Source organism: Eleutherodactylus coqui, chromosome 3 (assembly GCF_035609145.1).
Source record: "Eleutherodactylus coqui strain aEleCoq1 chromosome 3, aEleCoq1.hap1, whole genome shotgun sequence".
NCBI lineage: Eukaryota > Metazoa > Chordata > Amphibia > Anura > Eleutherodactylidae > Eleutherodactylus > Eleutherodactylus coqui.
Genome location: NC_089839.1, coordinates 157,094,954 through 157,119,145, shown reverse-complemented (window position 1 = coordinate 157,119,145; position 24,192 = coordinate 157,094,954). Strand labels below are relative to the sequence as shown.

The 24,192-nt window shown below is 44.6% G+C and overlaps 1 protein-coding gene across 1 annotated transcript in view; it reads right to left on the bottom strand.

Moving 5' to 3' along the window:
• Positions 1–24,192, bottom strand: part of CACNA1I (calcium voltage-gated channel subunit alpha1 I) — a 459,267-nt gene that overhangs the window by 204,063 nt on the left and 231,012 nt on the right. The window contains exons 9-11 of the mRNA XM_066596427.1: positions 18,385–18,536; positions 13,840–14,025; positions 9,117–9,234 (exon numbers count right to left, since the gene is read on the bottom strand). Of these exons, the coding sequence (XP_066452524.1) occupies positions 9,117–9,234; positions 13,840–14,025; positions 18,385–18,536 (456 nt within the window). The remainder of the gene's footprint in view (positions 1–9,116; positions 9,235–13,839; positions 14,026–18,384; positions 18,537–24,192) is intronic.

The following is a 24,192-nucleotide window of genomic DNA, read 5'->3' as shown; positions in this document are numbered from 1 at the left end:
TAATGTACATCAGAAAAATTGGCCATGGCCAGCCAAGAGGGCAGGTGAAACCCATTAATCGCTTTGGTTAATGTGGCTTAAGTGGTAACTAGGCCTGGAGGCAGCCCAGTGTAACGAAAAATTGGTTCAAGTTAAAGTTCCAAGGCTTTTAAGTGCATTGAAACTTTTAAAAATTGTTCAGAAAAATTATTTGAGTGAGCCTTGTGGCCCTAAGAAAAATTGCCCGTTCAGCGTGATTACGTGAGGTTTCAGGAGGAGGAGCAGGAGGAGGAGGAGGAATATTAGACACAGATCGATGAAGCATAAATGTCCCCGTTTTGGATGGTGAGAGAGAACGTAGCTTCCATCCGCGGGTGCAGCCTACGTATTGCTTACGTATCGCTGCTGTCCGCTGGTGGAGAACAGAAGTCTGGGGAAATCCAGGCTTTGTTCATCTTGATGAGTGTTAGCCTGTCGGCACTGTCGGTTGACAAGCGGGTACGCTTATCTGTGATGATTCCCCCAGCCGCACTAAACACCCTCTCCGACAAGACGCTAGCCGCAGGACAAGCAAGCACCTCCAGGGCATACAGCGCTAGTTCAGGCCACGTGTCCAGCTTCGACACCCAGTAGTTGTAGGTGGCAGAGGCGTCACGGAGGACGGTCGTGCGATCGGCTACGTACTCCCTCACCATCCTTTTACAGTGCTCCCGCCGACTCAGCCTTGACTGGGGAGCGGTGACACAGTCTTGGTGGGGAGCCATAAAGCTGGCCAGGCCCTTAAAGACTGTTGCACTGCCTGGGATGTACATGCTGCTCGATCTCCGCACCTCCCCTGCTACCTTGCCCTCGGTACTGCGCCTTCTGCCACTAGCGCTGTCGGCTGGGAATTTTACCATCAGCTTGTCCGCAAGGGTCCTGTGGTATAGCAACACTCTCGAACCCCTTTCCTCTTCGGGAATGAGAGTGGGCAGGTTCTCCTTATAGCGTGGGTCGAGCAGTGTGTACACCCAGTAATCCGTTGTGGCCAGAATGCGTGCAACGCGAGGGTCACGAGAAAGGCATCCTAACATGAAGTCAGCCATGTGTGCCAGGGTACCTGTACGCAACACATGGCTGTCTTCACTAGGAAGATCACTTGCAGGATCCTCCTCCTCCTCCTCCTCCTCCTCAGGCCATACACGCTGAAAGGATGACAGGCAAGCAGCATGGGTACCCTCAGCAGTGGGCCAAGCTGTCTCTTCCCCCTCCTCCTCATCCTCCTCATGCTCCTCCTCCTCCTCCTCAACGCGCTGAGATATAGACAGGAGGGTGCTCTGACTATCCAGCGACATACTGTCTTCCACCGCCCCCATTTCCGAGCGCAAAGCAGCTGCCTTTATGCTTTGCAGGGAATTTCTCAAGATGCATAGCAGAGGAATGGTGACGCTAATGATTGCAGCATCGCCGCTCACCACCTGGGTAGACTCCTCAAAATTACCAAGGACATGGCAGATGTCTGCCAACCAGGCCCACTCTTCTGAAAAGAATTGAGGAGGCTGACTCCCACTGCGCCGCCCATGTTGGAGTTGGAATTCGACTATAGCTCTACGCTGTTCATAGAGCCTAGCCAACATGTGGAGCGTAGAGTTCCACCGTGTGGGCACGTCGCACAGCAGTCGGTGCACTGGCAGCTTAAAGCGATGTTGCAGGGTGCGCAGGGTGGCAGCGTCCGTGTGGGACTTGCGGAAATGTGCGCAGAGCCAGCACGCCTTTACGAGCAGGTCTGACAAGCATGGGTAGCTTTTCAGAAAGCGCTGAACCACCAAATTAAAGAAGTGGGCCAGGCATGGCACGTGCGTGAGGCTGTCGAGCTGCAGAGCCGCCAGCAGGTTACGGCCGTTGTCACACGCAACCATGCCCGGTTGGAAGCTCAGCGGCGCAAGCCAGCGGTCGGTCTGCTGTGTCAGACCCTGCAGCAGTTCGTGGGCCGTGTGCCTCTTATCTCCTAAGCTGAGTAGTTTCAGCACGGCCTGCTGACGCTTGCCCACCGCTGTGCTGCCACACCGCGCGACACCGACTGCTGGCGACATGCTGCTGCTAACACATCTTGATTGCGAGACAGAGGTTGCGGAGGAGGAGGAGGGTGCTTTAGTGGAGGAAGCATACACCTCCGCAGATACCACCACCGAGCTGGGGCCCGCAATTCTGGGGGTGGGTAGGACGTGAGCGGTCCCGGGCTCTGACTCTGTCCCAGCCTCCACTAAATTCACCCAATGTGCCGTTAGGAAGATGTAGTGGCCCTGCCCGCCTGTGCTTGTCCACGTGTCCGTTGTTAAGTGGACCGTGGCAGTAACCGCGTTGGTGAGGGCGCGTACAATGTTGCGGGAGACGTGGTCGTGCAGGGCTGGGACGGCACATCGGGAAAAGTAGTGGCGACTGGGAACTGAGTAGCGCGGGGCCGCCGCCTCCATGATACTTTTGAAGGACTCCGTTTCCACTACCCTATACGGCAGCATCTCAAGGCTGATGAATTTTGCTATGCGGACGGTTAACGTTTGAGCGTGCGGGTGCGTGGCGGCGTACTTGCGCTTGCGCTCCAACAGTTGCGCAAGCGACGGCTGGACGGTGCGCTGAACTACACTGGTGGATGGGGCCGAGGACAGCGGAGGTGAGGGTGTGGGTGCAGGCCAGGAGACGGTAGTGCCTGTGTCCTGAGAGGGGGGTTGCATCTCAGTGGCAGGTTGGGGCACAGGGGGAGAGGCAGTGGTGCAAACCGGAGGCGGTGAACGGCCTTCGTCCCACCTTGTGGGGTGCTTGGCCATCATATGTCTGCGCATGGTGGTGGTGGTGAGGCTGTTGGTGTTGGCTCCCCGGCTGAGCTTTGCGCGACAAAGTTTGCCCACCACTGTTCGTCGGTCGTCAGGCGTCTCTGTGAAAAACTGCCAGACCTTAGAGCACCTCGGCCTCTGCAGGGTGGCATGGCACGAGGGTGCGCTTTGGGAAACAGTTGGTGGATTATTCGGTCTGGCCCTGCCTCTACCCCTGGCCACTGCACTGCCTCTTGCAACCTGCCCTGCTGCTGCCTGTGCCTCCCCCTCTGAAGACCTGTCCTGTGTAGGCGTTGCACACCAGGTGGGGTCAGTCACCTCATCGTCCTGCTGCTCTTCCTCCGAATCCTCTGTGCGCTGCTCCCTCGGACTTACTGCCCTTACTACTACCTCACTGCAAGACAACTGTGTCTCATCGTCATCGTCCTCCTCACACACAGAAAGTTCTTGAGACAGTTGGCGGAAGTCCCCAGCCTCTTCCCCCGGACCCCGGGAACTTTCGAATGGTTGGGCATCAGTGACGATAAACTCCTCTGGTGGGAGAGGAACCACTCCTGCCCAATCTAAGCAGGGGCCCGAGAACAGTTCCTGGGAGTGTTCCCGCTCCTGAGCAGGTGTCATTGTAGTGGAGTGAGGAGGCTGGGAGGAAGGAGGAGCAGCAGACAGAGGATTCGGATTTGCAGCAGTGGACGGCGCAGAACTGCGGGTGGACGATAGGTTGCTCGAAGCACTTTCTGCCATCCAGGACAGGACCTGCTCACACTGCTCATTTTCTAATAAACGTCTCCCGCGTGGACCCATTAATTGGGCGATGAATGTGGGGACGCCAGAAACGTGCCTCTCTCCTAATCGCGCAGCAGTCGGCTGCGACACACCTGGATCAGGAGCTCGGCCTGTGCCCACACCCTGACTTGGCCCTCCGCGTCCTCGGCCGCGTCCACGTCCTCTAGGCCTACCCCTACCCCTCAGCATGCTGTATTACCAGTGATTTGATTTCACAGGCAGGAAATAAATTGGCGCAAGACAGCAGGCCAAATATAATTTTTTCCCTTTTTTGAAAACGAAAGGCCCCACTGCCTCTATTGAATGAATAATCTAAGTTTAATAACTGTGCTGTGTCCCTGCTAATGTGTCACAGAACTTGAGGGTAGCAGAGTTATTAACTCTGGCAGAGCAGGTATTTTTTTCCCAATTAAGGAAAGCAAATGGCGAAGCCAGCAGTAAACCGTAGCTGGGTGCGTCTGATTTTTTAACGTTGTACACGCAGCTCACACGTGTCCACAGCCCTTAGGACGGACAGAGGCAGGACAAATAGATTTTGTTTCCCTTTTTTTACACCAAAAGGACCCACTGCGTATATTCAATGAATAATAACTGTGTTGTGGCCCTGCCTACACAATTCTTTCCCTGTAGTATCAATGGAGGGTGCAATGCTCTGCAGAGGCGATTTTGAGAAAAAAAAAAAAATGCAGCACAGCTAACAGCAGCCTGGACAGTACTGCACACGGTTAAATATGGCCCTAGAAAGGACCGTTGAGGTTCTTGAAGGCTACACTCACTCCTAACACTCTCCCTGCCTATCCAACACTTCTGTCCCTAATGCCGGGTGCAACGCTCTGCAGAGGCGATTTTGAGAAAGAAAAAAAAAGGCACTGCTAACAGCAGCCAACACACAGGTATTACTGGCCCTAATAAGGACCTTTGGGGTTCTTGAAGCCTACACTAACTGCTATTTCTCTCCCTACAGCAGCTCCGGTACCAGCAGCACTGTCCCTCATCTAACTCACAAGGCATCTGAGGCGAGCCGCGGGAGGGGCCGACTTTTATATTCGGGTGACATCTGATCTTCCCAGCCACTCACAGCAGGGGGGTGGTATAGGGCTTAAACGTTGCAGGGGGAAGTTGTAATGCCTTCCCTGTCTTTCAATTGGCCAGAAAAGCGCGCTAACGTCTCAGGGAAGGAAGTGAAAGTAACCCGAATACCGCATGGTGTTCGTTACGAATAACGAACATCCCGAACACCCTAATATTCGCACGAATATCAAGCTCGGACGAACACGTTCGCTCATCTCTAGAGTTAAACCAATGATGTAGAATCCAAGTAACATTTATTTAGTAAAATCAAGCCAGTGATATAACGAGTTTCAAGGTATATAAACCAAATCCCCATGATAGATCATCAAAAGTTGATTGGTGGGGTCCATCACCCGGTACCCCTGTGCCCCGGTAGCATGTGCTGTCATGCTTTTGCATTGAGCTAGATTTCTACAGGAAGCAGACAGCTCCAATCATACTGTCGTGTCCAGGCTTAGTATTACAGGCCAAGTTCCAATTCATTTCAATGGGAACTTGGCTTACAATGCCAAGCCTGGCCACTATAGCAAGAATAGTGCCGTATGCTTCCTACAGAATTCAGCTCAGTACACAAGTGCAGCAGCCAAGAGAAGAGCTGATAGGTGAGTGACCCTGCAAATGGACCCCTGTCAATCTATTGATATATGGATGACCTATCCAAAGAATAAGCCATTGCTAATTTACAACTGGACAATTCTTTTAATAGCAGATCAGTGAGAGAAAGCTCTAACTTGTAATACTGTACATTTTCCTTGCATTGATCACTGCAAGACAAATGTGCCACATGGTGCCCATTCAAATAAATGTCATGTAATAGGGCTGCCACACACTTGCGTTTGCGTTTTTTGTTAACGTGATTGTCAATAGGACTTTCTAATGTTAAAAACACAATGTTGCATTTTTGGTGCATTGCGTTGCATTTTTAACATTAGAAAGTCCCATTGACAATCGCGTTAACAAAAAATGCAAACACAAGTGTGTGGGAGCCGTACTGCAAGGAAGAATTGAATCCACAAGAATGAAACCCAATATTTGCAATGACTTTCTGCTTTGACTGATGCCTCCTTCCTTTGCTAGTCACTGTACTGGCTGTCCGTCCAAAATGGAATACAATTTAAACTTCTCACTGTCATCCATACGGCTCCCCACAGTGCTGCACCTCCCTACATCTCCTCTCTCATCTCTGTCTACCCATGGGCTCTGCTAATGAACTTAGACTAAGTTCCTCTTTAATTTGAAGCTACCACTCAAGTCTCTAAGATTTTACCCAGGCTGCATTAGTTCTCTGGAATGCACTACCCCAGACAATCAGGTTAATTCTCAATGGCCTACGTTTAAGTATACCCTGAAACCGTATCTTTCAGGGAGGTCTACCATATTTCTTAATCTAGCTCTTCTTCATTTACCCCACTGTATTCTTCCCTTTGAAACCTGACCTCCTTCACCCCATTGCATCACCCTAATGGCCTTTATATGTGTATATACACAGATACCAGCAAGTAACTGGTTCATACCGCTTTATGAATAGCATGCTATTAGTTTTAAGGATGACTGGACCAGTGTACAGAACCAGTACTTGTATCTTTTGTGTCACCCCTATTTCCTAATAATCTGTAAGCTCTTGTGAGCAGGACCATCACTCCTATTGTTCAAACTGTCTACAGGTTTAATACTTGAAGCAGATGGATAGTATATGAGGATGAGTTTATGACAGATGGATGCGGAGGCATGTTTTTTGCAACCCCCCCCCCCCCCCCAAATTATTAAAATAAATAATATATACATGATATGACACCATAGGAGGATTCGGTATACTTTAATATTGCTTCATAACATCACACAGCATCATAGAACCTAACCTCAGGACCGTCTTCTTAAAATAACAGCATAACCCATCAACGCATGTATTGCCTCATGGTTTCTTCAGATTAGTGGTGGCAAGGCTTGTGTAACCATTTCCCATACATGCCTGATCTATACCAAATTGTGGCGACTATCTTTTAAATGGTTTCTTTCCATAAATGTACAGAGTGCTCACCATAATTTCACACACAGGAACTCCATGTCCACTTTCTGCCCAGGACGTGTGGCAGCTACTTAGCTACACAATGAATGCACTGAAGCCTTTACTACAAAATTTGCTTCTGCCAACTTTCTTTGGTTTGAGCATAGCTCACCCTTCTCAGAACCAACATAGGAACAAGTGCAGTACATGTGCGGAGATCTTATCTTGGTATTGCTATCAGCGACTTAATCTCTGTGACACAAAGAACTCCAAATACACAATGCTGCTCAAACCAGGTGCCTTGCTGTGTCATAACAAGCATAATACACATCTCACATTACATCATCCTATTAAATAACTATGCAAAGCCTTACACTAACTATGGTACCCTAACTAACACCACGTAGTTGCAACATTAATCCGTACACGAAGTTCCAGTGGGTCCAAGACCCCTACCCTGACCAGGGGTTTTACATCTACCAGTCCTCACAAGTCCTCCCACTTCGCCAGATATGGGCCTTCACATGGGGCTCGGGAGCTTCTGGCGTTTCCCATTTTTGTTTGTGCAGCGTCCACTGCACATACTTTTATGGTGCCCGCTCTGTCTCCAGGTAATGGTGGAGAGGGAGACTCCATCTCTTCTCATGCACTGTGGGGTTCTCATGCCCCATGGTCTAGCTTCTCCTTCACCTGCTGTACCAGCCGCTAAAATAGGCCTTTTCTTTGTCTGCAAAGTGGCTGCTGTACAGACTTTTACACAGGCCCATTAATCTTTCGCTTTCTGGCCCCCTCTGACACTCAGAGCTGCTCCCCAACATTGAGGTAGAGTGGCATCTGCACTTTGAGCTGCTCTCAGCAACAATAGCTGGCCTCCGCCACTTCGATAAGATGTTCTTACTCCTTCTATAGCATCCCACTGCTCCCTTCTGCTGTCTATTGCGTCACTCCCTACTATATAGTGCCTTCTTGGCACCTCAAATGTTTGGGTTTGTTCTCTAAGGGGGCGACGCATAGCCTTCCGCTATTCACTTCTTCAAGACGGTGTCACTGCTGTGTCACTGAAAGGAGACTGAGCCTCATGGATTCAGAGCTTATAGAACCACTTCTCCTCCATCTCCTTGCCTGGCACTGTCTGGGGGTGTGGAGAAGCAAATAAGGTAGACAGAGCAATACCTCTGCAGCGTCACCTATTGGATGGCAGCATTCCTGCAAATCAATGTCAAACCTTTTAAGCAAGTCTTTAAAACAAAAATTGGAAAGTGCTGCGGAATATGTTAATATTTTTATATAAGTAAAGATTATCATCATTACTGTTGTGCTGTTCCTCTGTTCCTCCCTGAAATGTATGAGTAAATTGACGATAGGGTGTTTCCATCTGGGTGTGTTTCCCTGCACAGTGCAAGGGAGCTTTCACAAGAGGCGTATTTCATGTGAAATGTTTCTGTTCTGTATGGACGAGATTTTTTAAACCTTGTCCACATACCCTGTATTGTAAATGCTGCTCAGCTATTCTATAGCATTTATGTCTCACATGAAGGCATTATAAGAATCCTTTCACATGTGGTAGACAATTCCACCATGGAGAAATCCACATCGAAATCTGCATTTCTAGCGAAATCACATGCAAAATCATCCATGTGCAGGAGCCCTAAGATGAGTGAAACATCAAGCTCCCTCCAGTGATATTACGGGCTTGGCCTGGAGTGCCTAGGTCTACCAGTAAAATTCATTCTGGGGGCCCACTATACAGTTAAGGAAGGCAGGGCCTAGGATAGGAGGATAGTGATAGCCCTCATGATATGTCTAGATATCATTTAGACCAGCCTAGGTGCCTATATAAATAAATAAACTAGCCACTTATTTATATGGACTTATAGACTTGCTGACACACCACCTATTGGTATATGCTGCAGTGAGTGTATTGCGACATGTGCCGCTGTTGTGCAGTTGATTGGCTGGGGTTGCAGTCCCGGCTCAAGGCCCACCAGGGAAACCGTTTGTTCACCTGTGTGCCAGTTTGAGCCTGGGCACAAAGAGAGTCCATACCAAGTGACCTGCTGTCAGAACTGGTCTGGGAGTGGAGGTTTAAACATTGTAGGTCCTGGTAAGCATTCTGCCTCCATGGACAATCCCTCTAGGCTGAAACCAGAACAATTTGAATCAGATCGGTTGCTAAGAATGCTCTGCTCGACAACTGAAAGCAAATGCATTGCACAACCAGACCGTCAGACAGAATTTAATTGTTCTCATCACAGTAAAGTATCTGACAGTAAAGATGGAAAAAGGAGATTGCTATCAGTCAAACCAGATTCAATATTACTTAGATTCTAGAAATACACAAAAGTCACATTTTCCACAAAACATGAATGTAAAGAATGTAGAATCAAACAAAGATAAGTTAGTTGAATATAAGAATAGTAACTTACTATTGAGAACAGTGTAGCTTATGAGGAATTCGAGGAACTAACCTGGAAGACTGTAACAATGGCCCAGAGCAAAGAGTCAAAGTTTTTCCGGTCAGGTACAGTGTCTCCGGAGTCGGTTCTAAGACTAAATTTACATCCAAAAATGTGCATCCCAAGAATACTGCATGGAAAAAAGATATACAATAATTCAATTTATAGGATTAGATATTACTTGCTTAATATCTAAACATTGTAATCGTAGATAACATTAAAGGGAACCTGTCAGGTCCCTATGGGTGCCTAGCAGGAGGCAACACAATGTATTGACCGATGACAGACAAGCTGATTTCAGTAGTCTGCATTTATACTGATCAGTTGAGCATTTTTGTAAAAAGTTTGTTTGAAAGTTTGCAGTGTCATGAAGAGATGAGTCTGATGTGGATCAACAATATTCATATACACTAAAGGGATCACCAACTCAATAATGGGTTGGTCCACCTTTTTGGGCAATCACGGCTTTCAGACATCAGCAAACAGATTCTGCTAGGTGGCAAAAATACTTCAACATCAACTCAACCCATGCCTGATGCAACAGCTCTGTCAGTTGGTGGACATTTTGAGTATAAGTGGGAGCAGATCTCACAACCCTTTTCAGCATATCCAAAATATGTTCAATGGGGTTATAGTCTGCTGAGTTTGGTGGCCAAGGCAATGTGGAGAATTCATTGTCATGTTCCTCCAAACACTCCATAGTAATCAGAGCTCGATGATGCAGAGCATTGTCCTGTTGAAAGATAGCACTGTGGTCGGGAAGACTTCCTGAAGATATAGGTGCAGCTAGTCAGATAACAGGTTCCTGTAGCATTCATCATTCAAGGATTGTGGTATAATGACCAACCATCTTAGACCATGCCAGGAAACTGCTTCCAGAACCCAGGCTATGACACCTTCATCACCTGTCTATAGAATGCCTATGGTGTACCCATTGGATATGGCATCATGTTGTTTACGTCAGACGTGAAACTAGCCATCCACCTATTTCAGCAGGAAATGGAACTTGCCCCTCCAGATGATCTGCCATGTGTCTTAAATCCATTGATATTTTTCCTGGGCCCAAGAGAGGCTTTGTTGGTGATGACTTAAGGTTATCATGGACACCTTGTCAGCCTTCGACTATTAATCTCCAGTTGATGCAAACTACACCATATAGTCATTGTAGAAATTTGTCTAACTTGCCGGCTGTTGCACCGCTGGTTCAGTTGGTCCACAGTGGCATGTTGCTGCTGATATATCAGACGTGCCATCCAACTCTCGCCTCTAGCATCAACCACACATGGCCTGCTGCTGTGAAATCTTCCGTCAGATGTCTGTCCATAGTTCCACCAATGTTAGTACACTCTTGATATGGTGGTTTAGAAACAGTCAACAAATGTGACATTTCAGAAATCCTGCCACCACACCACCTGGCACCAACAATCAGCCTGCAGTCAAAGTCACTCAATTCATTATGTTTAGTTATCACTACCAAATGTTGCCTTCTGCTGCACAGAGGAGAGGTTGGCACATTACCTGAGAGCAGATCGTGACATTGGAACCAACAAGAGGGAGAGCCATTCTGGACCTAGTACTAACTAACAAACCGGAACGTATAAGGGGGGTGCAGGTTGAGGGGCACTTGGGGAACAGCGACCACAATATAATCAACTTCCAGCTGTCAATCAATAGGAAGCCTTATCAGGGAGAGACAAAGAAACTAAACTTTAGTAAAGCAAAATTTGATGAGCTTAGAACTACTATAGGTAACATTAATTGGGACAACATCCTCAAAAATATCAGTACGGAGGAAAAATGGGAAAAGTTCAAAAGGATCCTAATCGCCTCATGTGAGCAGTTCATTCCCTTTAGAAATAAAAGAAACTCAGCTAAAAGGAAACCAATGTGGCTCGACAAGACGGTACGAGGGGCAATAAACGAAAAGAAGAAAGCGTTCAAACTACTAAAGCAACAAGGCAGCGAAGAAGCGCTAAAATCATACAGGGAAAAAAACAAAATATGCAAAGATACGATCAAAACTGCCAAGGAGGAAGCAGAAAGACGGATCGCAAAAGAGAGCAGAAACAACCCGAAGCTATTTTTCAACTACATAAACAGCAAAAGGATTTGCAGGGAGAGCGCTGGCCCTTTAAAAAACAATGCAGGGGAAATCATTGATGATGACGAAGGGAAAGCAAATCTACTAAACAGTTTCTTCTCAAGTGTGTTCACCAAAGAAAAGGAAATGCCACACGAGATGCAGGGGAATAAAACGAACCCCTCACAAAATATCTCATACCTAACGCAGGAGGAGGTGCAGAAGCGTCTAAAGAAAACTAAAATTGATAAATCACCGGGCCCAGATGGATTACACCCAAGGATACTAAAGGAACTAAGTGACGAGATAGCTAGGCCGCTATACCTAATATTTCTAGACACTATCAAGACCGGAGTAGTACCATTGGACTGGCGCATTGCCAACGTGGTTCCAATTTACAAAAAAGGGAGCAAAAGTGAGCCTGGTAACTACAGGCCAGTAAGTCTCACTTCAGTAACGGGAAAAATTTTCGAGGGGATTCTGAGAGACGCCATCGATGAGTACCTCAAGGAGATTAAGGGAATAACTCCTCACCAGCATGGATTCATGAAGCGTCGCTCATGTCAGACAAATCTGATCAGTTTCTACGATGAAGTAAGCTCTAAGCTGGACCAGGGAGAATCTATTGATCTTGTATATCTGGACTTCTCTAAAGCCTTTGACACCGTGCCACATAATAGGCTAATATACAAAATGAGGCAGCTCGGACTGGGCGAAAACGTGTGTAAGTGGGTAAAAAATTGGCTCAACGATAGAAAGCAGAGGGTGGTAATAAATGGTTCGTACTCTGATTGGACCACAGTCGCTAGCGGGGTGCCACAGGGTTCAGTATTAGGCCCCACTCTGTTCAACATATTTATTAATGACCTGATAGAGGGGCTGCACAGCAAAATATCAATATTTGCAGATGACACAAAATTATACAATATAATTAATGCAACGGAAGACAATGTGCGGCTACAAACGGACCTGGATAAGATGGGGGCTTGGGCAGAAAAATGGCAAATGAAGTTCAATGTTGAAAAATGTAAGACTATGCACATGGGCAGGAGGAACGGATGTCACAAATACTCACTTAATGGGGTACCACTAGGGAAAAGTGATATGGAAAAGGATCTGGGGGTATTAGTGGATAATAGACTAAACTGGAGTAACCAATGCCAGTCAGCCGCTGCAAAGGCAAATAAAGTCTTGGGGTGCATCAAAAGAGGTATAGGGGCGAAGGACGAGAACATTATCCTTCCATTATATAAGGCACTTGTCAGACCTCACATGGAATACTGCGTACAATTCTGGACACCGGTGCTCAGGAAAGATGTCACAGTGCTTGAGGGGGTTCAAAGAAGAGCGACTAAACTAATACATGGAATGACGGGACTGGAATACCCCGAGAGGTTATCAATATTGGGACTATTTACTTTAGAAAAAAGAAGGTTAAGAGGCGACCAAATAACCATGTATAAGTACATGAGGGGACAACACATGGATCTCTCCCGCGATCTGTTTACACCCAGGACCACGAAGGTAACAAGAGGACATCCGCTACGATTAGAGGAAAGTAGGTTTCATCACCAACACAGAAAGGGGTTCTTTACTGTAAGAGCAGTTAGACTGTGGAACTCTCTACCGGAGGAAGTGGTGATGGCAAAATCCATAGAGGAGTTTAAAAGGGGACTTGATGTCTTTCTGGAGAAGGATATTACAGGATATAAATATTAGGTTAAGTGTCAATCCTGGTATATAGGCAGGTAGGAACTATTAGGGGTTGATCCAGGGAACAGTCTGATTGCCATTAGGGAGTCGGGAAGGAATTTTTCCCCCAAAAGGGCTAATTGGCTTCTGGCCTTGGTTTTTTTTTGCCTTCCTCTGGATCAACACAGTAGGATAGACAGGCTGGACTAGATGGACAATGTCTTCATTCGGCCTTACATACTATGTTACTATGTTACTATGTTATGGTCAACATATGGTACTTTGTTACTGATCAAAAGATGTCATGTGCCAGCTGTTCCTAAAACAGTCATTATTCAGAGTATTCACTGCTCTGCCACCTTTGCCCACTCTCCAGTGCCTGATTGGCAGGCATTTTTCTATATGGACAATAATAGGGAGGGACCTGTCAATCAGCATCTGGAGAAGGAGAATGGCAGGGGAGCAGTGAATACTGTTCAACTGATTGCTATAGAACACTTAAATCAACATGTCTCTAACTGTATAATGCTACCGACAGCCAAGAGCCTATTAGAGACCTAACATGTTCTCTTTAAGTACACTTTTATTGTGATACACCACAGTTGGAGGATCTTAAAGGAATTTTCAAGGATTGTCGATTGATGGTTGATCCTTAGCATAGGCCACTGGTGTGTGAGCGGTATAACTCAAACTGATCAGCAGAACAAAAGAATTACCTTCACTGCAGAACCTAACACAGAGCTGTCCATGTGCATGTGGTCACATCTTGTACTGCAGCTCAATCTATTCAAATGATTATGGCAGAGATGTAGTACCAGACACTACTAATTCTGTAACTTCTTACATTTTACAATGCAGTAAGATTGAAATTAGTGATGCTGATATACAACAAACGGCAGGATTTTTAGATATATTGGGCAAGTCATCTGCTAGACGTTTCATATAAATATGCTGATCATTTACCTGAAAATGAAGATGAAGAGCATAAGCAGCATGCAGAACGTAGCCACATTATCCATGGTCTTCATTAGGACCACCAGCTGCCTCCTCAGTGCAGGCATAAATCGCACAAGTTTCAGCACTCGTAGAAGACGAAAAGTTCTTAAAACTGACAACCCACCATCGTTCTGCCCTATAATCTCCCAGACACTGCGGAAACGATAGCAGCAGTTATTAGGAGTAATTAGCAGAAAACGTGATGATTAAACTAGAAAAGAAATCAATAGACATTCCTCAACTTCTAACTCTCTCCTAAATTCTGCTTGGATGATATACTAACTCAGTAATTACAGTGATTTTGAAACCAGTGAGTGAAAGAAGAAAGTTATTTTAGCAATGGCCGATTAAACATGCTGTAGATATTAGTAATGTTGGAGAATATGAATTGTAAATGATTGTTATAGAGAAAAAAGACTTAATGATTCTGTCTTATACATATTTCATAACGGAAAACTCTGTTCTTCAACATGGCTCCTTCTAGGTTTGAAGGGTCTTGTTCTATGAGTGAAAACATCTCATTACTGGGGACAGTAGAGAGAAACGATGAAGGCAGTGATAGCAAATGATTGCAACAAGTGAGATAACAGAATACATGAAAGCTAAAACATGGCAAAGCGAATAAGAGAGGAAAATAGATAAAACTGTAATGGCAAGCAGCAAACTGTGATCTGTTCACAATGACCCAACGAATTTCCTACAGAAAATAGAACACGATGCAGCTTGTTAGAAAGTATCAATTATATGTAAAAACACATATTAGTAGGGCCAATAGGGTCAGACTGGCCAAAAACAGAGGATCCTCTTCTTGGCTTAGACACTGACACAATAGTGGGCCCGAAAGTCCAGCAGTAGACTATTCCATGTGGAGTTGACTTCATATCCAATCACTTGCCATTATACTCTTTATGGAGAATTCACAAATAACTTACTGATGATATGTCCTACATGTGCAAAGATACGAATAATATATCTACAATGCAATTAAAAGTAGACATGTGCATGTGAGATGGACCGGACCTTCGGGATCTCTGGTGGATCCAGGAAGTTTTGGTTGTGGTGTAGTCTCAGCCTTAATGTAACTTTTGAAATGGCATTTCTCACCCAATTCTATATTGATATTGACAATGACTGAAACAGTATTATTTGCTGCTGCTCTATCAATGGAACATATGATTGATTGTCCATTAGCTGCTGGGTTTTGCTATATTATTCTAACATGAATGTTTAGCTTGACGAAAACCTGTCACTTCCTATAAGCACCATATATTGAGTTTTAGTGCTTATAGGGTAGGTTCTGTAGAGTCCGGGGGTGGCATCTTTATACTTATCGAGCTCAATGTACCAGCTGTCACGCCAGGAAGTCGGTGGTTCATCTATCAGCATGACTCCTTTTTTACGCACTCCTATGGAGAACAGTGAAACTGCACATGGACTGAGTACCGACATCCTGGGGTGTCAGTGCGAGACCTATCCTATAAGTTTATGGTGCTTATGTTTCCTTTAAAAGGGTTTTTTTAGGTTTATAATATTAATAGCTTATGCTCAGAATAGGTCATCAATGCTGTGGTCTGACATCTGGCTCCTCCACTAATCAGTTGTTTGAAGGAGCCATCATACATAAGAACAGGCACAGCGTCATATACTGCACAGCAACTCATAATGGTACTGCAAACTCAGCAGTACCATTTCAGGCCACTACACAATGTATGGAGCTGTGCCTGTTCCAGCATGACATGGCCCCTTCATATCAGCTGATTGGCGGGGGTGCTGGGAGATGGACCTCCACCAATCTGAGATTGATGACTATCCTCAGAATAGCTCATCAAAATAACAGTCATGAAAACCCCATTTAAAGGGGTTGTCTGAGATTAAATTTTTCTTTAAAAAAGGTCTCCTTGCGGCCACAGCATTGCAAAGACCTGATACTCATCTTTTTCCGCTCCCTGCAAGTCATGTTGGCGGCTTCAAGTCTCCTTGATGGCGTATTGTTCACAGGCTAGGTTCACCCTGTGTCATCCCATGAACTTGCAACACTAACCAATGACAGAAGTTAGCAGTGATCACTGAGCGCTGTCATTGGCTGCAACATCTGGTTTATGGGATGTTACAGGCTGACTGCAGCTTGTAAACAATATGTCACCAGGGAGACCCAGAACCATCAAATGGGGACTTGGAGGACCAGGGAGAGGTGATATCAGCTCTTTGTTATGTTTTCGCCATGAGGGAGCCAATTTTAATGAAAACTTTTATCTCAGACAACCCCTTTAAGTCTTTTTCACTTATTCGATAATATAAAACATTGCAGCAGTAATTGAAAAGATGATGTTATAATATACAAGATATTATACAGGGTTATTACAAATGATCTTCCCGATTTGAAACCCTCATAATTCACGTTTAATGATACTTACATTTTGATATTCATTGAAACAGAAACTCAAAAAGTTTCAATAAGCAAAACTGTCAAACAGAAGGATGGTCCTTATTCCCCATAGCAACCAATCACAATGCATCTTTCATTTCTCAAGCTGCTGGGGTAAAATGACAGCTGCTCTGTGATTGGTTGCTATGGGTAACATTGACAGTCTTACCATTAGACAGCAATGCTTTATGAGGCCCAAAAAGTATTATTCTGTTGTAGTCGTCACTAGGAGATTATGAGATAAAATGGCTGCCAACGAAGAAAGGGGAGCATTTTGTATCTTTGACATGTACCAGTCTGTTAGTAGGCTACAACATAATTTTCAAATAAATTTTGGTGAAGATCGACTTGCTGGGCGCACAATTCATAAGTGGTACTTTAGTTTTAAGGAAAAACTTTGCATCTGAAAGCGAAAATCATCCGTCCATTAACCAGTGGAACGATTGGAGCGCGTCCATGCGAGTTTCACACAAAGTCCTCAGAAATCCCTCAGAGCCGGCGGAAAATGAAACAGCCAGCAGCCAACTGTGCAAAAGTTTGCAATGTTATCCCTACCGATTGTAGTTGTGACAGACTCTGAAACCGGACGACAAAGAGCGGCGACATTCTCTCGGTAAGAGTCTGCAAACTGTATTGGCAAGTGATGGTTTCATGGAATCTTTGGTGTTTAGTGATGAAGCCGCCTTCCACCTTTCAGGCACAGTTAGCAAACAATGTCAAAATCTGAGGAAAAACCCACCTGTCTACATAGAACATATGAGCGACTGTGTTTTGCGTTACAATGTGTAGATAAGCGTCCGGCCCCTACTTTGTCCATGATGAAACAATCCCGGGGATTTCGTACCTGGACGCTATAGATATGGCTTCTGCCACAACTGGAACAGGAAATCCCAGGTTTCATCTCCTAACAGGACGGCCCCTCACCCACCGTTTCCACAATGATGTCAGTGAACTCAATAGGTGACAACCAAACAGATGGATTGGCCATGCAGGTGGTGATGATAGTGAAGTGAACTTCTTCCTTGGCCTCCACGTTCCCCGGTCCTTCCGCCTTGCGATTTTTTCCTCTGGGAGAGTGCTGGGGTCTACATGTCATCCTTAGCACCCACCATGCATGATCTGCGGCATCCCAGAAGCCATTGCATTAGTCCATCATGATCCACTACAACATGTATGGCAGGAAACTGAGTACAGGATCCATGTGTGTCCAGTGACAAAGGGGGTCACATTGAACTTCTCTGATGCGGAAAACATCTTGATGTTGTGCAACAAAACTTTTTGAGTTTCTGTTTCCACTAATAGCAAATTTCTGTATCTGAGTGTCATTAAACGGGAGTTATAAGGGTTTCACATCAGGAAGATCCTTTATAACAGCCTTATATATTATGAAGATTAGTTATTAAAAACTATTGTATTTGCTATTAATTGGTCCTAAAAAAGTATTATATCTAACATTTATTCTACTATTTTAGGGAATTAAATGCATTTTATTCAGTGCTTGAAAATAGCAATTTCCAATGAAGGGCTCATATACCTGGCCACATTAAAGACCGGTAGGCATTCTGTGCAATGCTATATGGTACCTCTCTCTCCCAGAAAATCCCTGTATAATACACTGCATAGAATGGAGAATGCAACAATTATTTTGTAATGGATTTAGTATGAATATACTGCAAAAGTGGAGGTACAGGAAGATACAGTCTGGCCTATAGCAGTCTATGTGAGCTCAAAAACTGAAGCGTACTAGAAAAAGGAGCTGAATATAAAGAGCACAGAGCCTACCGTCATAAGAAGACAACACCACATAAGTATATTAATTTATCTCTATTGCCTAATACTACTGTACTAATCCATTTGCATTATCTGCACCCAGTGGGGGCAGCATTTCATTACATACAGCAAAGACTAATAATCATGGAAACGTAATTAATAGACTAGGACGGAACAGCATGGCTGAACCTTGGCAGATTTAAGCAGCAGGTAATACCTCCACTGATTACTGGAGATGATTACCTAGCTTCTAGAATTACGCTTATTAACACATTAGGAAAATTGTTCCTGAAAATAAGAAACAAGATATGAGATACCTGATAATGACTATGATGCCATCAAAGATGTTGTACGGGTTTCTCAAATAGTCAAAAAGACCAAAGGCAGAAAGTTTCAGCATCATTTCCAGAGCAAACATGCTGGTGAAGACAATGTTGCTGATCTCCAGGATATTGGTGAGCTCCTCCGGCTGCAGGAAGAGAGAAAAATATATCAGACCAATTATAGTATTTATTCATTTGCCAACAGTAGAACTCTCTAAGGCTAATAGTACAGGCTATAGTCTGAAGACACACAGGTACAGACTTAGCAATCCTTAACATGACTGGTGCATCATGATAATTTGACTTACAGCATTCTAGTTTACTGTAGTTAAAGGGGTTTTCCATGAAAATATTATTGATGACCTATTCAATAGTTGATCAGCTGGGGCCCACCACTCGGGATCCCGGCAGATCAGCTGATTGCATGCCCACTGACTGCGTCGGTCTACAGTAGAGTTGGAGCGTAAGACATTACTCTGATCCCTGTGTATTGGTCGGCACAGGCGCAGCTTTCAATGATTTTGATAGGAGCTGCAGCACCAGTTACAATCGTCGGCCACTACACTGGGGACGGAGCAGCAGCTCACGCCCTTCCCCCAGTGTTTACCAGCGTTGTCAGCAGGTGACCGATCAGCTAATCAGCCAGGATCCCAAGCGGTGGTGACCTATCCTGAGGATAGGTCATTAATAGTATTTTCATGGAAAACTGCTTTAGGTTCTAACATGTTAAATGTCAAGTTAATGTTTGCTATATCTGTACCTCATTTTACTGCAAGATTATAAAAGAATAAATTTAAATTGCAGAAGTGAGACGTCGCTTTATGGCTCATGTACTATCGGGGTATTAACTTTGCTTGGAGCCATGATATGTTGGTCATCGATTCTAGGGGCCGCAATGGCAAAGGACATTTTTTGCTGATTTGCATATTGAACATCTTAAGCTAAATTCAGATATGACCTTCTGTACCTTTCCTCTTGCCATGACATATCCCAAGATGACCCGCACTGCAAAATAACCCATGTTTTTGCATTACTCTGTTGGAAATGTCTATACTAATAGGATACAAGTAGAAAGCACCTTATATGTGCGACCAATGATGAAGTTTGCAGGAATCAGTAATTATAACTGCTCACCTGTAATGTCTACCTGTCTGAAATGTCTATGCTACTGTATACATTTCTATATGTGGTTGCAATGTCAACTGCAACCTAATAAGGGTTTTTCATGCATAATACAATAATGTATTGAATTTGTATCATGAGGAATTGGAGTCCTTAAAGGGAACCTGTAACGTCTCCACAGCGCCATAAACTAAGTTATAGTGCTGGTAGGGGACATGACAGGGAGCTGGGTAATATAGGTTTTATACTTACCGGTTCCTGCGGTCCAGCACTGTCACTTGGTGAAATCAGCACACAGTATGAATATCTGACTCTTTTCAGGTTACCGTGTGTGCACTCTCCCATAGACTTGTATAGGAGCGCGTCCACATGGGACTCTGAAAATAAGCAGATTTTCCAGTGCTGCCGGATTTTCACCAGGTGACAGCTTTGGATCGCAAGAGTTAGTAAGTATAAAAAATACATCAATCAACTTCCTGGGATGTGATAGGTTGCCTGGAAAGAAATTTGCAAAAAGGTACGAAAAGACACATCTATACTTACATCACTATGAATATATACAGTATGTCATTTTCCTGCCTACCTTATTGCTTATCTACTAATGGTAAAGCTTCATTAACTCTTCGGATTCAGGATTTCCTAGGGGGCTTTTTGCTTCTGCCATTATACAATGGCGCCATATGCTGGCTAGAGCCAGTACTGCAGTATGTGACATGCTGGAGAGTCCCCAGACAACAGAGCGGCCAGTAATCTACAGTAAGAATACCCTGCTGGATGTCTTCCCACATCGGAGCTGTACAGCCTCCAATCAGAATGTCTTTAGACATCAGACAGTGGATTGGAAAGGGTTAAAAAGCAACTACAAAAGTGCCTAAACTTGTAAGCTCCTATATGAGTACTCTATATGGTTATCATGCACCAGAGTCCCTATAACTTAATATTTAACATTATGTAGTATCCAGATGAGATACTGTAATTTGTAATATAATGGGTATTTCTGATGACTGGGATTTTGTACAATTGCTGCACAAAACAACTACTATTTACATACCTTAAAAATAAAGGAGTGGTGAAACACTTAAGATAACACGATGACAGTAAAATCTGTGGCTCATGAGAGATGGGGATGTCAGACAAGCCTGGAGGGGTTTGGGTGCATTATTAGAGGTAGCAATGTGTTAGGCCGGGCTCACAAAAGGCAGTGTGAAGGCTGCGAGATATACGCACATGGCACGCAAACAGTATGCAATGACATTGCGTACAGGCTGCATGCCGCACTTTACTATGTTCTATCTTGGTGTATATGTAATATGTGCTGCGATTTTCCTTGCACAAAAGTATTTAGTGCAAGTAGTGTGAGCGGCAGCAAGGCTGCCTCTGGCTGATTGCTACAGCGTATCACGAGCGCACGACCTGCACGCAGAATACACTGTACTGACACGTTGGTGTGAGCAAGGCCTTAGTGTCATTTAGAAATCAGCAAAACTATGTGCATAGACTTTGTACGACGGCGTGATTACAGGTCCGTGCTATTGATCAGTAGGCGCTGCATGTGCTGCTGTAAGGTGCCTGCATGGGGTACTGTGTTCTCCTTTAGAAACAATGCTCATAGGGAAGGCGGTCTCCGTAAGGCGCCTTCACACAGGCTTTTCATGTTTTAAAATGCTTGTTCTTTACTGCAGCTTGAAGCATTTTTACTGACTTTTCCCCCCTTCTTTTTATATCTTTCCAGACATTTTGGAAGTTATATTAAAAAACGTATAAAAAAAAAAAAAATTCTTACAGTGATGTATAAGGCATCTTCCATGGGAAACATGTTCATTTCTACTGCTGATATTGCAGTTGTTCCCAGTTGTTTTCTGTATACAGTAAGTGAAAACTTTGCGCTCTTGTATTCCTAATTAAGGGGATTGATTGCAGAACACTTAACAGCTTATTTTATTCACACTTATACCTTGACATTACAAAAAAGCCAAGCTGTGAACGATGCTGACACTTGTAGTAAAGAGTATAATTGAATGTACAGAAGAACGTGTCAACTTGAGGTTTACAAGAAACTTGTTTGTTTCCCGCCTGTATTTTTTCGCTTACGCACAATTTGCATGAATTTACAGATAAGGGGAAACTTTTCTGCTCCTGCAAAAAGTGTATTGTGAGCGCGGCAGCACCGTAATGTCTCACAGGTGTGTTATTTGTAGAACAACTTGGACACATTCTGCAATTTTTCATGTTACTTGGAATATAAAGAGGAACAGGTGTTGTTTCATAGTCCACATTCACAAAAGTCCTAATCATTGTCCTGTGTGCTATACAAAGGGCCAGCAGGGTCGTATTTATCTCTAGACACTGGATTTAACAGTGAGTGTCAGAGAAGCCTTGAGCAGTCAATCCACACCCCCACCCCAACCCAACTCCCTCACTCTACCGGTGGTTTTGCTAGGAAGTCCGGTGAGTAGGGGGTTAATATAGAATTAAAAAATAATGGTCAAAAATATAAAAATGACAGCAAGGATGCTGCCAGTATTAGGCTGGTTTTAGACAAGTGTATTTCAGGCACATTTCTGCAAACGTGTGTCCCGGCCCGACCACAGGTTTAACTGACCCGAACTCAGAGCATCATAGGTTTCTATAATGGTCCATGTTTTGGACAGTAAACCCAGCAGTCAGGCAAGGACCCACATCCATATTATGGATGCAGAAATGTGCCCGTAATACTCTTATCTGAAACCAGCCTTACTTGGGAAAGGAGTCAGGGTCCCAGAGGGACCCCCGTTAGGAAGCATTCACAGTGTTATTTAATATGCTCTGGGATTCCATTTGGGGGTTCTGTAAAAGCTGCATGAAACTGCTCTGTGATGGAATCCCTAAATGGAGACGAACTGAGCCAATCACTTGTACTGTGAAAGGGTTCTGCTCATTTCTATTTTATTTAGAGTACAGAAAAGCGAAATTAACTTTATTATCCTGTACTCCAAATAAAATGGAAACAAATGGAATGGAAGTAAACTGAAAGCTTTCTATCTGCTTTCACTTGATATGAAAACCCCATTGAAATCAATGGGGGAAAAAACGGATTATTTTATTTCCGTTTTATTCAGATTCAGTGCATAGGGCAGTGTGAGCAGTAACTATGGCCGTGAGTGTTGTAATGACAATTTTAGATGAGAATGCACTGTTCTACTTTCAATTTTTCCTGCTGTGCTCCTTGGACCTGTGTTTCTATGGGTCTCCAGGCACACTCTATCACAGGTGTGGTATGTTTTGAGCTGGCTGGGTGTCAGCCAGTCACCACCACTCTGCTGCACATAAATGCCAGACGCTCTTACTATCGGGTGCTGATGGTCAATCTTTCTCTTCACTCCTCTCAGAACCCTGGGGTTTAGAGTCATACATGTTTTGCTTGGTGTTGCTGCATGTATGATTTTCTGAGTGGGATTTCCTCGTTTGTTGATGTAAACAGTATTCTGTTCTGCTTGTATGCCATTTAACATCTATAGTGAGCTAGGCCCCTAGATTCCAGCGTAGGACCATCCCTATTGAGACGATCTCCCCACTTGCAAGCAGGGCTCCTGGATTTTAAGTTGTCTTTGGACTCACAAGTAAACGAGGACCCTTGACGTGGGTTCGTGAGCTTAAATATCTTGGCCAAAATCCAAACCAATACCTCATATGTATTTTAGCTATTCCATCTGCTCATGTATGCTGGTATTCTTGGTAGGTGTTTGGCATTTGTCAGTCATTGTTGGATGTCTGCTCGCAAAATCCATTTGCTGTTCAGGCTGTTTCGGTGTCCGTTTGTGTGCATTCCCCTTCTATTCGCGTTCATCCTGAGTGCAGTGTGCATTACACCAAAGCCAGATGTGACACACTAGTCATGAAGTTGTCATGTTGGGGTTTTACACATTACTTTGCAACTTTTATCCCCTTTCACTATACACCACAGCCTGGGCCCTTTCTCTCCAAGGTTCCCATAACAATGTCTTCCTCAAGTATATAAAAATACTTGATTGGCTGACATGTATTTGTTGACTAATTATTATTATTCTTTAGCACTAAGAATATTTAACGACTAACTATCATGCTCACTTAGAATCAGTATGTGTAGATAATCTTGCTTTTAAGTGTATGACAAGAGGATGATTTTTGCATTGTAAGAATCATAATACTCAGAAATGGGTGATAAGAGCATTGATCATTTTATGATAAGTCTCTAGTTTCTCTAATAACTAGAGATGAGCGAACACCAAAATGTTCGGGTGTTCGTTATTCGGAACGAACTTCCCGTGATGCTCGAGGGTTCGTTTCGAACAACGAACCCCATTGAAGTCAATGGGCGACCAGAACATTTTTGTATTTCGCCGATGCTCGCTAAGGTTTTCATGTGTGAAAATCTGGGCAATTCAGGAAAGTGATGGGAATGACACAGTGACGGATAGGGCAGGCGAGGGGCTACATGTTGGGCTGCATCTCAAGTTCACAGGTCCCACTATTAAGCCACAATAGCGGCAAGAGTGGGCCCCCCCCCCCCAACAACTTTTACTTCTGAAAAGCCCTCATTAGCATGGCATACCTTTGCTAAGCACCACACTACCTCCAACAAAGCACAATCACCGCCTGCATGACACTCCACTGCCACTTCTCCTGTGTTACATGCTGCCCAACCGCACCCCCTCCCCCCCA